This window comes from Ascaphus truei, chromosome 9 (assembly GCF_040206685.1).
Source record: "Ascaphus truei isolate aAscTru1 chromosome 9, aAscTru1.hap1, whole genome shotgun sequence".
Lineage (NCBI taxonomy): Eukaryota > Metazoa > Chordata > Amphibia > Anura > Ascaphidae > Ascaphus > Ascaphus truei.
In genome coordinates, this window is record NC_134491.1 from 61347217 (window position 1) to 61362552 (window position 15336).

Here is a 15336-nt window from a genome sequence, read left to right on the forward strand (position 1 = left end):
ACAGCTTGAAACTGATGTCATATCTGATATGGAACTACCCACACCTCCATACAGAGAGTAACCTAATATGGCCTGTCTTCTGGAAAGATCTCAGAACTCATTAATCCAACCTGATGCCCGCGTGCGGGGCATGCTCAACGCGCGATGACATAACCAGTTTTCGAAAAGACAAGGAATTTGTCTTTTGGCGCGGTGGCCGAGTGCTGGCTACGTCACGGCGGCGGTTCAGCCAATGAGGGCAAACCAGCCGTGTGATGTCATGGCCACGACCCTGCCAAAAATCTTGTCTTTGCTCCCCCTGCTCTTCTCTGGACGCGCGTCCCATCGCGACCCCTAGACCACAGATCGCGGCTGAAACTGGTGCACGCGCCGCTAGGCGCTCTGATGCGTGCGCACAGGCAGTGACTGGGCTGTAGCCTTAGGATTAGACCTATATTTGATTGATCTTTTTTCTTGTGTTTTCCCACTTTCCCCCCCGACTTTCTTTCTCCTTCAAACATGTTTAGTCCATATTAATAATATGGATTCAACCAATAAAGTGCGTAAGATTTTTATGAATTTTGTCACTCTCTCCATTGAGTGATGATTGTTTTATCCTCTGGCTCAGAGTGGCAAATCATCACTTTTAATTATTGTTTAATTTCACCTTTTGTTAAGTGTATTTATTATATATCTGATGTTGTTTGCATATTCCTTTGATACATTATAATTAATGTTTGGGTATATTATTAATTGATTAATTGTTTTCAGGGTTTATAGAGGGGATGTGGCAGGTGATTAACATTCACTCCTGATGAAGCATGGCTACATGCGAAACGCGTAGAGGTGAACGTTAAGCTGACATTGGACTTTGCATTTGGGCTGATGTGATTGGTATCCTGCTGGTTGATCTGGGAACTCAGTGCGCAATGTTCCCGTTGTATCACTTTGCTGCATTGCGGGTCATCGGGTCTTCTACGTGGACTGTCATTTACCTACCAGTAAGTGTAAGTTTCTGTTACTTCTTGTTTTAAAAGAATCTATTGAATGACTTACCCTGGATGCACTGTCTTTCTTGTCTTGATCTATCGATCTATCTATCTGTCTGTCTGTCTGTCTATCTAGCAAATGGAAATATTGCTGTATGCTCATTTGCATGTCTTAGACAGATCTGCAACCCCACCTTTCACCATTATCGCCCAGCACACAGCACTTCCACTGCAGCAAGGGATTCTGGGAAATGACATGCAAATGAGCACACAGTGCCACCTTTTGCTTCAAAACCATATACAGCTCAACCCCTTATAACACTGCCCTTGGGGTCCAAAGAATCACATTGCGTTATAAGCGGATCGCGTTAGAAATAATGTACAATTGTATGCATTGTACAATAAAGTATTTAAGATACCAATAATCGTGTTGTAAAGTATTCATAAGTACGAAAATTGGGAGCCAAGCTGGCATCGCGTTATAAGCGGATTCGCGATGTAACGGATCGCGTTATAATGGGGTTGAGCTGTATATCCTCACAGACTGTAACTATTTACCCTTTACAGTGCACCGCACCTGCCTCTGCTGAGGCCTTTTTTTTCAGTGTGTGCGCTACACACATACACACACACGCATGCACGCACATGCACACACATGCACACACATGAACGCACGCACACATCTCAAAAGGATTGTAAAATTCTGGTTTTATAAAGAGGTGTAAATCACAGAGATTAAATCTAATAAATCCAAATCCGTTACTGCCATTAGTTAACTTTAGGCATAAGTGGGACTGCACCTTCAAAGGCTTCTTTTGATCACCTGTCTTTAGAGTAGCAGTCTTCCCTTGCCCCCCTCTTTTTGTTTAACATACATAGGAAGCTGGGGGTCTCCGGAGGTAAACCACGTTCATTTCACCTTTGGCGTCCCCCTGCTTCCCAATACACTCACCGGAGAAGGTGCAGCCAGTACTTCAAGTATTTCCTAGAGGTTTAATACCGCAGCGTCACGCGGGCCAATAGGAAGTGGCAACAGATGACATCACAGCTTGCTATTGGCCCATGTGACGCGGAAGATTCAAACCTCCATTTTGTTTCCCCTAGAAGGCACTGAACTGATGGCACCTTCCCTGGTTAATATCTATGTAACCACGGGGTGCCTGGAGCTGAAATTAACGACGTTAAGCTCTGAATACCCCCTGCTTCCCAACTATGTAGAATACAAATTAGCGAAACCCCCCCCCCCAGAGCAGGTGGATTTGCTCCTTTAGTCAGTGCACGGATACAAGTCTTTATAGCCACGGGGAGCATGACCTCTTAACTGATGCAATTCATTATTAAACTAGGTCGAGCACCTTGCAGGCATCTCCATAAAACGCTGGATCGTTCCTCCTGCCCTTCTCTCCGAGCCCTTACAGCAGGGGTGGCCAACTCCAGCCCTGAAGGGCCAGCAACAGGTCAGGTTTTCAGGATATCCCTGCTTCAGCACAGGTGCTGAAGCAGGGATATCCTAAAAACCTGACCAATCGGTGGCCCTTGAGGACTGGCCTTGGCCACTCCTGCCTTTAAGCTACTGACTTCTCTTGCGGTTGAATCGGAGACCCACAGCAGCCCGAGTCATTTGTATTCATCCCGGGCGCCCTCTACTTAATTAAAATGACATTTCTCCGCTGGCGCTCGCTGCACGCGGCTTTATCTGTGATGACGCGAGGTCAGACGACGCTTTGAAAAAAAAACAAAAAAACGACTGAAGCTCTGTCTTCCCACACGGTCCGTTAACCCCTTCAGTGCAGGGGCCCCCACTGCTGTTCGACTCAAGATCGAGGATCTATACTTTTTCTTTTAAACGTATGGTATCTGCTCTCTTGCAAATCTCCCCTGGCAGTGAAGGGGTTATCAGGTTTAATCGCAAACCCTTATCACACAGAAAACATAAGTGAATAATGGATAGGGCGGCTGTGACCTGTGTCTCGTGACTTAGATTGTAAGCTCTTCGGAGCAGAGACGCCTTTTTCTTAATGTTATTTTGATGTCTCGAGCGCATGTTCCCTTTATGTGTTATATTATTACGTGATGCCTATTACTGCCGTGATGCGCTATGTACATGGATGGCGGTATATAAATTAAGGTATTCCCACACACATATCTGGGGAGGGTTACTAACGACGAATAATTCATCCCCATCCAGACACTCAACCGTCAATGACATTTTTAATTACCCACAACAAGTTTGGCGCTGGTTCAGATACCGGCAGTCGTTTAAAACGCAGCCTCTTCTCGCAAGACATGACAGCCGGAGGGGAGGAGAGGGGGGAGAGGTGTGGGGAGAGGTGTGGAGAGAGGGGGGGGGGAGGGAGGATACAGGAGGAAAAGCAGACGAGTCTTAATTACAGGAGGGCATAAAATAACAGCCAATGAAAAAGGGAGTTTGAAGAGAGCAGCCGGGTCACATTTACGACCGGTTTATATTTGGAGAGGAGATTTCACCAGCAGCAAAGGGCAGGGTTCTGTACAGTAAGGGTGGGGTTCCGTACAGTAAGGGTGGGGTTCTGTACAGTAAGGGTGGGGTTCTGTACAGTAAGGGCGGGGTTCGTACAGTAAGGGCGGGGTTATGTACAGTAAGGACGGGGTTCTGTACAGTAAGGGCGGGGTTCGTACAGTAAGGGCGGGGTTCTGTACAGTAAGGGCGGGGATCTGTACAGTAAGGGTGGGGATCTGTACAGTAAGGGCGGGGTTCTGTACAGTAAGGGCGGGGTTCTGTACAGTAAGGGTGGGGTTCTGTACAGTAAGGGCGGGGTTCTGTACAGTAAGGACGGGGTTATGTACAGTAAGGGCGGGGTTATGTACAGTAAGGGCGGGGTTCCGTACAGTAAGGGCGGGGTTCTGTACAGTAAGGGCGGGGTTATGTACAGTAAGGGTGGGGTTCCGTACAGTAAGGGCGGGGTTCCGTACAGTAAGGGCGGGGATCCGTACAGTAAGGGCGGGGATCCGTACAGTAAGGGCGGGGTTCCGTACAGTAAGGGCGGGGTTCCGTACAGTAAGGGCGGGGTTCCGTACAGTAAGGGCGGGGTTCCGTAAAGTAAGGGCGGGGTTATGTACAGTAAGGGCGGGGATCCGTACAGTAAGGGCGGGGTTCCGTACAGTAAGGGTGGGGTTCCGTACAGTAAGGGCGGGGATCCGTACAGTAAGGGCGGGGTTATGTACAGTAAGGGCGGGGATCCGTACAGTAAGGGCGGGGATCCGTACAGTAAGGGCGGGGATCCGTACAGTAAGGGTGGGGATCCGTACAGTAAGGGCGGGGATCCGTACAGTAAGGGCGGGGATCCGTACAGTAAGGGCGGGGTTATGTACAGTAAGGGCGGGGATCCGTACAGTAAGGGCGGGGTTATGTACAGTAAGGGCGGGGACCGTACAGTAAGGGCGGGGATCCGTACAGTAAGGGCGGGGATCCGTACAGTGAGGGCGGGGATCCGTACAGTAAGGGTGGGGTTCCGTACAGTAAGGGCGGGGATCCGTACAGTGAGGGCGGGGATCCGTACAGTAAGGGCGGGGTTCCGTACAGTAAGGGCGGGGATCCGTACAGTAAGGGCGGGGTTCTGTACAGTAAGGGCGGGGTTCCGTACAGTAAGGGCGGGGATCCGTACAGTAAGGGCGGGGTTCCGTACAGTAAGGGCGGGGATCCGTACAGTAAGGGCGGGGTTCTGTACAGTAAGGGCGGGGTTCCGTACAGTAAGGGCGGGGATCCGTACAGTAAGGGCGGGGATCCGTACAGTAAGGGCGGGGATCCGTACAGTAAGGGCGGGGTTCCGTACAGTAAGGGCGGGGATCCGTACAGTAAGGGCAGGGTTCCGTACAGTAAGGGCGGGTATCCGTACAGTAAGGGCGGGGATCCGTACAGTAAGGGCGGGGTTCTGTACAGTAAGGGCGGGGTTATGTACAGTAAGGGCGGGGTTCTGTACAGTAAGGGCGGGGTTATGTACAGTAAGGGCGGGGTTATGTACAGTAAGGGCGGGGATCCGTACAGTAAGGGCGGGGTTCCGTACAGTAAGGGCGGGGATCCGTACAGTAAGGGCGGGGTTCTGTACAGTAAGGGCGGGGTTCCGTACAGTAAGGGCGGGGATCCGTACAGTAAGGGCGGGGTTCCGTACAGTAAGGGCGGGGATCCGTACAGTAAGGGCGGGGATCCGTACAGTAAGGGCGGGGTTCTGTACAGTAAGGGCGGGGTTATGTACAGTAAGGGCGGGGTTCTGTACAGTAAGGGCGGGGTTATGTACAGTAAGGGCGGGGTTATGTACAGTAAGGGCGGGGATCCGTACAGTAAGGGCGGGGTTCTGTACAGTAAGGGCGGGGTTATGTACAGTAAGGGCGGGGTTATGTACAGTAAGGGCGGGGATCCGTACAGTAAGGGCGGGGATCCGTACAGTGAGGGCGGGGTTATGTACAGTAAGGGCGGGGTTATGTACAGTAAGGGCGGGGATCCGTACAGTAAGGGCGGGGATCCGTACAGTAAGGGCGGGGATCCGTACAGTAAGGGCGGGGTTATGTACAGTAAGGGCGGGGATCCGTACAGTAAGGGCGGGGTTATGTACAGTAAGGGCGGGGTTATGTACAGTAAGGGCGGGGATCCGTACAGTAAGGGCGGGGTTATGTACAGTAAGGGCGGGGATCCGTACAGTAAGGGCGGGGATCCGTACAGTAAGGGCGGGGATCCGTACAGTAAGGGCGGGGTTCTGTACAGTAAGGGCGGGGTTCTGTACAGTAAGGGCGGGGATCTGTACAGTAAGGGCGGGGTTCTGTACAGTAAGGGTGGGGATCCGTACAGTAAGGGCGGGGTTCTGTACAGTAAGGGCGGGGTTCTGTACAGTAAGGGTGGGGATCCGTACAGTAAGGGTGGGGATCCGTACAGTAAGGGCAGTTACAAGGTGGGATTCATTACCCATGGAGACTGATGTCAGATGCAATAAATATCTTCAAAAAAAGGTTGGACATCTTATTAGAAAGGAAAGGTATACAGGGATAAACCAAATAAGTAAACACGGGAAGGATGTTGATCCAGGGAGTCATCTGATTGCCAATTATTGGAGTCAGGAAGGAATTTATTTTTCCCCTTATGAGATATCATTGAATGATATGACACTGGGTTTTTTTGTTTGCTTTCCTCTGGATCAATATACTGTAAGTACGGATATAGGATAAAGTATCTGTCGTCTAAATTTAGCATAGGTTGAACTTGATGGACATGTCTTTTTCAACCCCATCTGCTATATAACTCTATAACTATGCAACTATGCAATATTTGTATTTTTTAACACATGGGGTTTCAGATACTGTGGTTCGGTAGGAGGTTTTTCCACAGATTACATGTTTAATGATGTAAGTTTAAAGCAGCAGTCATTGTTTTTTTTTAAACCCACCTCTCCCCACCATTTTTTTTTTTTACCAGGGGTGGAGGCGAGGGTCCCCGAAATTAACCGATTCAGCTCTGAGGGTCCCTTTGGTTCATAAGCTGTATACCCATTAAGGTAGAGAGTTCATGTCACCTTCTGGGGAAACAAAATGGAGGTTTCAATCTCCCACGTTATGGGCCTGCATGAGGCAGAGGATTTACATACTAGGAAATACCAGAAGTAATCCTGGTAACAAAATGCTGCTGTAACGCTTCCTAAAACCAGTAATTTGATTTCTCAGTCATATTAATTGATTCCAAACACAAGTACTGTATGAAATGTTACAGATGTGGTGGGAGTTACGCCAGCGCGTGTAATAACTCCCCAAATCAGCTAGGGTTGGCAGGTGTCCATTATTGAACTTTATTTGAACACTCTGTCCAGTAAAAAGTGAGAGGTAATACTGGACATGTACTCTCTGTGTCCGATATTACCTCTCTCTGGACATAGTGACGTGACCGGCTTGGGGGGCCGCGGGATTTCCCCGAGCAGGGAGAGACCAGGGTTGTTGCTAGGGGGCTGGGCAACTTCCGCCATCCTGATTGGCTGCTGCTGGGTAATGCAGCTAATCAGGAGGAGGTGTCAGGAGCCTGGGGGTGGGGCCAAGGAGAGGAGGAAACAACATGGAGCGGTGAGAGGGGAGTTTGTGTGTGTGTTTCGAGCACGTCGCACCTTTCACTAGTGTCCAGTATTTTTGCGGAAGCCGCCTGGCAACCCTATGTCTGCTCTCACTGGTGCGTTGTGTTCGTCCCGCTGAAATACGCCAGCAAGAGCATCAACGCCTGCGACATCTGTACATTGTCATGTTTCAAATAACATCAGGTAGACAACTTACTCTGTTGACCAGGGGTGGCCAACTCCAGTCCTCAACGGCCACCAGCAGGCCAGGTATTAAGGATATCCCTGCTTCAGCACAGTCTTCGACTGAGCCACTGATTGAGCCACCTGTGCTGAAGCAGGGATATCCTTAATACCTGACCTATTGGTGGCCCTTGAGGACTGGAGTTGGCCACCCCTGATATAGGCTAATACCAGTAATACTAATAATGATGACTACAGGATAAGTAGACTGGGGTCCTGAGAAGTTAAGAGAAACATTTAAGGGCTTCTCCGTAGGACCAAGACATTTTTGGATGAGTTCTGCATTTCCTACAAGTTTGAAAACCACTGGTGTAAGTGATCACAGCAAATTGCAAAGTGATGGGCAGTATTGGGTTTGTTAAAGCAGCAGTCCCTCTGGAGGCCAATATCAGGTACACGGCGCTTTACAATACACGTGACATCATATTATAACACAATGGGAATAAGCGCTTCAGACACACAACAATAGGAAAAAGAGTGTGTGTATAAATATGTGAGTACGGATATAGGATAAACTAAGTATCTGTCGTCTAAATTTAGTATAGGTTGAACTTGATGGACGCATGTCTTTTTCAACCCCATCTACTATATAACTATATAACTATGCAATTATGCAACTATGCAATATTTGTATTTTTTAACACATGGGGTTTCAGATACTGTGGTTCGGTAGGAGGTTTTTCCCACAGATTACATGTTTAATGATGTAAGTTTAAAGCAGCAGTCATTGTTTTTTTTAAACCCACCTCTCCCCACCCTTTTTTTTTTTTTTACCAGGAGTGGAAGCGAGGGTCCCCGAAATTAACCGATTCAGCTCTGAGGGACCCTCTGGTTCCTATGTGTGTATGTACACACATACATACATACAGTACATACATACAATGTCGGTATCTTGCCTAAGCATATCCTACCCGGGAGGTTTGGCGTAGGGAGATCGTGACCTGCACTGATGGGGGGCTGACTCCTCCCCTTCCGCTAAATCATCAGTGACGGAGGCGATCGCGTGATCCGAGTGCCGGAGGGGTCGTGGTACTCTGCCTCCCCGGCACTCAAAGGGTTAAACATTAAATAAATGTGTTGTTTTTTTAAATCTTAAATACCTTTACCTTGCACCGGGCTCTGGGGAGAGCTCCATTTTAATCTCCTGTCCAATTCATATTTTAAACATTTCTATCTCCTGAACGGCGCGTCATATTTCAAAAATAAAACCGGCATTGGAAAGGGTAAGCAGGGCTCTCTTAAAGACGAAGTAAAGTTTAAGTGAATCACAATGAAGTTCCCTGTAATTATTGGCTCACTAGGCAGGGATGTTGCTGTTGGCAATTTTCACCCCAATCTCCGTTTCAAAGCAAATTACCTTATTATTTTTTTTCCTTTGCCGTTTTTTTTATTATATTTATATTTTTATTAAAAAAAGAGACTCACACATTGCAACCCCTGCTGTTTATTCGCACATTCTCCACTCCACCAGGCAGCACAGAGCTGTTTTCCATACAGACTACAAAGAATATTACCAGAAAAGATCTTACCGTTCAGCTGCTCTGACAAGGTTCTTTCGCCCATTAAGTTACCTTGGGACGTGGCTACTACATCCTCCCTAAAAAATACTTGTTGTCTCAGGGGAGATCGCGTCCTGTGCTCCCATGTCGCTTAGGACACGACCTGAATTGATGGCGGACGGAAGGGGGGTGACTGCTTCCCTTCCGTGCAGTCATCAGTGACGGAGCGACCACTTCGGAGTGCAGTCGCATGATCGCCCATGGCCCCTCCGACATTGAAAGGGTTAAGGCAGCGGTGGCCAACTCCAGTCCTCAAGGGACACCAACAGGTCAGGTTTTCAGGATATCCCTACTTCATAAATGACTGGGCCACGGATTGTGCCACGTGTGCTGAAGCAGGGATATCCTGAAAACCTGACCTGTTGGTGGCCCTTGAGGACTGGGGTTGGCCGCCCCTGGTTAAAGAGGCAATCCAAGCAGCTTAAAAAAAATAAAAACTTTTTTTTCCCTTTAAATATATCCAGCCATTGATTACTTTTATTGAAAACTAATTACCCAAGCTGCCGATCGATTAGCAAAGATCCTGCTTCCCAGGGTTCACTAAATGGCAGCCTTTCAGTTTCAATCAATCCTACAGTCAGTATAACTCAGCAGCTACAATGTATCCTAATATGACTAAGGTAACATTATCTATTGTTACAGTTTGCAGCTCAAACTGCTGGGAATATTGGCAACAAATGATCACAAACAGGAAAGTGTTGCAAAGATCTTGCACTGCTGGGGACTCCTGCTATAGAAATCAAAGGTTGCTCAGTATGTTAAAACTCATTAAGGCTGCATCCCCGCTGGCGCTGACCGGGCTCATGTTTGGGCGGTGACATCACCAGCTCTCCAAGCATGAGCGCCGGGTGTCCTGTCTATTTTGCAAGCGCGCGCGTGGGGGCATGGGGTCTTGTTAAGCGCGCTTCAAACTCTTTTTTTGGTCTCCCCAAGCGCCAAGCTTGGGAGAGCGTGCGTGCCTGCGTACGAGCGCTCCGCGTTACCGGGACAATTTAAATTGCAGAAACTAAACTCGGCAAGCGTTGCGCGCTCAGCACGCTCAGCGCTTGCGTGGACGCAGCCTTAAATGGCAGTAACAGTTGAATTTTTAAATAAAAAAGTATTATCTAATACTGCAGAACTGATTTATTAAACACATGTAGGATATGGCATCGATTGCTATGGTCACGGAGTGAGTCGTTTTCATTTAGGTTTTGGGCCATTTTTTTTTTTAGGAATAAAATACACCATTTAAAAAGAAATAAACCAATGAGCAGCGGAAAGCGCTGGCGGGAAAACAGACGCACAACACAGAAAGTTTCTTCTTTTGTGAAGAAAGCTTTAAAAATATAAACCTCGCTGGGGACAGTACCCCTTTAATACTGTAATACAGCACCACATACATGATCAACTTTCATCATTATTTTAGTATAAAAGCATTTTTAGCTACATCCTCACTGGGCATGTAACTGATTTTATAACCTAATTCCCCAACCAAACAATTATTGACCCTCCCCGCCCCCCAGAAAATCCCACTCGTTTTTTTATCCAGTAAACTTTATTTATATATAACAATAGTACAAAGTGGGTCCTTGGCTTGCAAAATAGGAGTGTTTCATATGTACAATAGGTACACAATAATATATTAAAATAATAACAAAACTTTTTTCCCCCCTCAGAACATTTTTTTTTTTTTTAAATAATTAAACCTTTCTTACAATTATTATTTTTTTTCTTTTTCTTTCACGACACCTGTAAAAATGACAGGAAGGAAGGAAGCGAAACATGAACAATAACAAAGAAAGCAAAAGAGACACAGAGTTCTATGGTACAGAAGTGCTGTGGCGTTGGGGAGAGCCCACGAAACGTGGACTTTGGCATCTGATTGGGTGGTTGGCTCGTCACGTGACTCACTTTGGGGAATGCCATTTGCTGCATGGAGCAGAAATGTGACTGCTATGGAACAGTGAATTGTCCATGTTTTGGCACAACCGAATTTCCACGGTCTTCATTATTGTAGATGAGCTGCTGAACTCCCCCAGCCACCATGAACAAGGCGAGGCAGCAATGACTTTTTGTTTGGTAAGGGGGAGCCAAAATCACAGGAGGTATAACCCCTTGGAGTGCCGGTGGGGTCATACCCCTAGAGAGCCGATAACATGGAAGAGAAGTCCTCCTCTTATGAACTGAAGAGTCCTCCGCAAATAAGCCCACGATGTAGCTATCCGGTGCAAGACCTCAAGACGTGGTGGCTACCTCATGGGTCACTCAAAGGGTTAAAGGATAACCAGTGACGTACGTAAGACATGGAAATGTACATTGTATATGAATGATATGGGACAGCACAGAGCTTGGTAACCCAAAGAAACTAATGAGGCGTTCTGGAACTCATTACCACATTACCAGTCGATGGCAAGTAGAGGCGCGTTGACAAAAACAGACTGAGGAATGCAAGAAAAACAAGCGGGACAGGACAGGGCAAGATGCAAAGACTTACGTCAAGGAACAGACAACGCCGTTGAATGGAGGAGGGGCCAGCAGAGTATTGCCCTGCAACGCATTGCATGGACCCTTGGCGCTAAAAGGGATTTAGCAAGGGATGGGTGGGGGCTTTGGTCTGCAGTGGAAAAACTGTCTATTTGTATTAGCAAACGGGGCATGTAATAACCCCTTGAGTTCTTCAGAGACTTGCACTCAAGAGGTACACATCTTCTGCCTGCAAAGTCAACACCCTGCACCAGATCGGTTGTCACATTTCCACCGGTTATAATGGGATTTTCCTTGGAATAATCTAGTGCTGTTTTATTTGTTGCAGCTGGGGACACTTTGATCAAGAGCCCCGTTTGCTTGTTGCTGTGGGAATGAGCGTCCAGTTAGCAGAAGACAATAGAAGACGAGAGAGTGGTGATTGGCCGCAGAGCGGTCGGCTAATAAGTAACGGAGGAATGTCGCGAGAGCCTTAAGTAAGCCACCAATCTAAATCACACGCACGCGCAGGGATTCAGACGGTCCGAGAGCGTCACTTACAAACGAGGAGCGATCCCAAAAAAATAAATATTCAAACCTAGTTCAAGTAACGGCTGCTGTAAACATATTACCGTAAGAAATGACTTGACGTGGGCAGCTAATGCGTGGCACGTGGCTTTGACCCGGTGTGTTCCCACCAGGGTTCCTAGGAAGCCTCAGGTTCCCCGGGCGCCCCTCAATGGCTCCCTGCAATTTTCTGGACATTTGAAAATTGTATCAACTACAGAAGAAATGACATTGTATCTAATCACAGAGTTGCTATTAAAGAGGGTTGGCGGTTCCTCAGAATTTCACTTAGGGTTCCTGAACCACAAAAAGGTTGGAAACCACTGCTTTAACCCGTGTAAGTCAACAGTTAGTGACAATTTCCTTTTAGGAAGTAAACCAGTGTGAAAGATGGGCCTCTTTGCCTTAAGACGGTAAGTCAACAGGATGTTTGTTGGCCGAGAGGCTGAAGTGTGTTGGTGGGAGGGGGGGAAGTACCACTGCTTTTTCACTGAAAAACACAATATTTGCATCACTTTTCTGTAAAGGGCAGTTTCTTTTTAGAAGACTCTGGCCCTTAATAATAATAATGTCATATTATAAATATGTACACAGACACTGCTGGTATGTGCAGTCCCTGTGTTTCATTCTGTATTAGGACTCTGTGTTTACTATAATTCCTCTTCAGTAATTGGCTGTATACTGTATATAAAAAAATATAAGGGCTCAGCCTAACTGGAGGGATTCCTTCTTGCATAAGAGGAAGGTGCCACTAACTGTGTTGACCTGAATTCACAATCCTAATACAGGCTGTTCCTTGTGAGGGTCCTCACTGCATGATGCTGAAATAGAGACAGGACTGGATGGGAATGTGAAATCTTGAGTGACAATTTAGCAACAACATGGAGCAGGGGTGGTCAACCAGTCCTCAATGGCCACCAACTGGTCAGGTTTGAAGGATATCCCTGCTTCAGCACAGGTGGCTCAGTCTTCAACTGAGCCACTGATTGAGCCACCTGCGCTGAAGCAGGGATGTCCTTCAAACCTGACCTGTTTGTGGCCTTAATGACTGGAGTTGGGCATTCCTGGCAGAGCGTAATAAGGTTATATGGGCATTTAATCCAGGACATTGCGATACAAATGGGAACCTTTCAAACACATAACAGTTTTCTTCTTTTAATGAACATGAGGCAATGCACGGGAGGGGGGGGGTGGTCTGTAATTTGGGTCACTGTAGAATAAAGGGGGCTCATTCACTGAAGTCTCCTGGCAGCAAAACAGTGGTAAAAACAACTGCACCAAATGTAACAAAATTCCCAATTGCTTGCAATGGAATTCCTTTAATCTGATTTACCTGGTGATGTACTTGCACTGGATTTGACACCGATTTGCAGTCGGCAGATTTTGGTAAATAGCTCCCAAAGTTTTGACCCTGGGGTGTCTCTAATCCACGCTGCTTGTGTGGGACAGAAGCTCTGCATAATGATGCCAAGTATCTCTATACACTTCCACCAGTTTTGCCATGCTGACCAGGTCTTTTATTGATTGGGTGTGATGCCCACTTTTGTCACCTCTAATAAGCAACAGGGAGACTTGGTCCATGCACAAGTGTCTTCCCAGTTGATGTTTGATGGTGTTATGAGGGGAGTGTAGTAATATGTGTAATTGCAGGGGTCTTCATCTTTGTAGCTTGAAGGGACTTTTCAGCGGGTGAAAAGTAGGTCAAGCTTTAGATTACATTTTCAAACGGGTGGGAGGCGTTTCTTAAACTTGGGGGCTAATTATTAACGCTTCCTGGCTGCAATATTAGTTTAAGAACAGGTCCATATTAACCAAAGATGACATTCTATGTTCACTGACAGGTGAAGACACGTAAATGTGTTTGCCTTGTAAGAAGTTTAGTTTTAAGGTGAGTCTGGTTTTTGCAGCTGTCTAAACATGGTGCAAGTTTGATGTAATAACTGCACATTAATGGTTAGTCGAATGTTTCAGAACAGGGCTCGGAAAAAGTCAGCAAATATTATGACAGCCGATTCCCCAATAGGAACAAAGAGCAATGTGGTGAAATGTTACTCTGAATTAAGACTCTGCGGCAGATGCTAAAGAGTTGTGAAAGCTGAACGTGTATGGAGATGCTTGACCCCATAATTAAGATACTGTATTTATTTGCGTGAGTGTTAATATACCTCCCTCCCCTCATCCTCCCCCAGACTCTCTGTCTTCTTCTTCTTTCATGTTCCTATAGGTTGAGGTGGGACAACTTATTGGACATAATGTACCAAGTAAGTAGCAGACATGTTACTGTGATGCCTTAGAAAACGTAGGAATCCTACATGTGTTTGTGCCTCAGTTGTCAGAAGCATTTCCATGGAACAACTCCCCAATGAAAAGTCCTCTATGCTGCCTTCAGTTACGGTTCAGGTACATGATGGACGAATGAACTTTGCTGTCACTTGTACCAAGTTAGTGAAGATGGTTCAGCGAACAGTGATTCTGCTGGGTTTACGGAAACACGTCTCTTGCTCTAAGGAAGGGGTAATTGAAATAGCTGGTGCATTTGGAGTTTCACAGAAGTCAGCCTGCAGAGCCTTTGTCCATTAGTAGACAAGCTGTTTGTGTTGGAGAGTTCCATGGTTTGCCGTTGTTTGACCCAGTTGTGAATTACGGAGACCTTGAAAACTGTCTGGGCTGGACCAGTGCAAAAAATGCCAACGTTGGCTGGTTGAGAGAGGAGATGAAATCCCAGAATATCCTACAGAAAATTCCCTTTGTGTTCCTAACCAGGGGTGGAAATAACATTCTCTTTCCCATACGTCTGACACCAGACAAAAATCAATAAATAATTAAAAAAAAAACGAGTCTGTTGAAGAGATAACAAGCTAAACAATCAACCAAACCAACAAACAGAGCAGTTCAGTCTTTTCTTGTTTTGTAGTCTCTTAATTTACATAGAACATGCAATCAGCAGCCTGTGAGTCTCATGGAAAGTCCTCTGGAGTCTTCAGTCTTCCGGTTTGGTCACTTTCCCTTGCTCTTTGAGGGATTGAAGCTGAGACAGGTGCGTCCCGTAGGTTTTCACAGTTGGAAGGAGAGACTCAGGGGAATCCAACTGCTCTGTCATAGAGTCTTTGCCAGGGCTCTCTCCCCTTTCTGTGGTCGCGGGGAAGCAGTGAAGTTCAGCTATCGAAGCTCATGGCACCTATTAGCTGTTCCACTTTGTAGGCCAAGCGGTGCCGACGCCCCTGCTCGTCCAGTTCCAAGGCTGTGATGAGCTGTCGGAGAGAAGGAAGAGATGTTAAAGAGGAGGGGAGGAGGGCCGAGAAATGGTAGCAGATATTGAGAGAAAGAGATGGAGACAGAAATATGAAGACAGAGGTAGAGACTAAGGACTGACCTTTTTTAATTCATGTGCTTTGCCCCCTCAAAAGTTTGAATGTAATATTTGTGACTAGAATTTGTGTTAGGCCCATTGGAGCCACACTTAAAGAAGTGGAGGTTTCATTACTGTAG

General features: G+C 46.8%; 1 protein-coding gene across 2 annotated transcripts in view; it reads right to left on the minus strand.

Annotated features, from left to right (window-relative positions):
- Positions 1 to 10353: 10353 nt before the first annotated feature.
- PLXNA2 (plexin A2) overlaps positions 10354 to 15336 on the minus strand; it is a 258767-nt gene continuing 253784 nt past the window's right edge. For both annotated transcript variants that reach the window (XM_075615228.1, XM_075615229.1), the window contains one exon: positions 10354 to 15098. In XM_075615228.1, the coding sequence (XP_075471343.1) occupies positions 15003 to 15098 (96 nt within the window). In that variant the 3' untranslated portion in view covers positions 10354 to 15002. The remainder of the gene's footprint in view (positions 15099 to 15336) is intronic.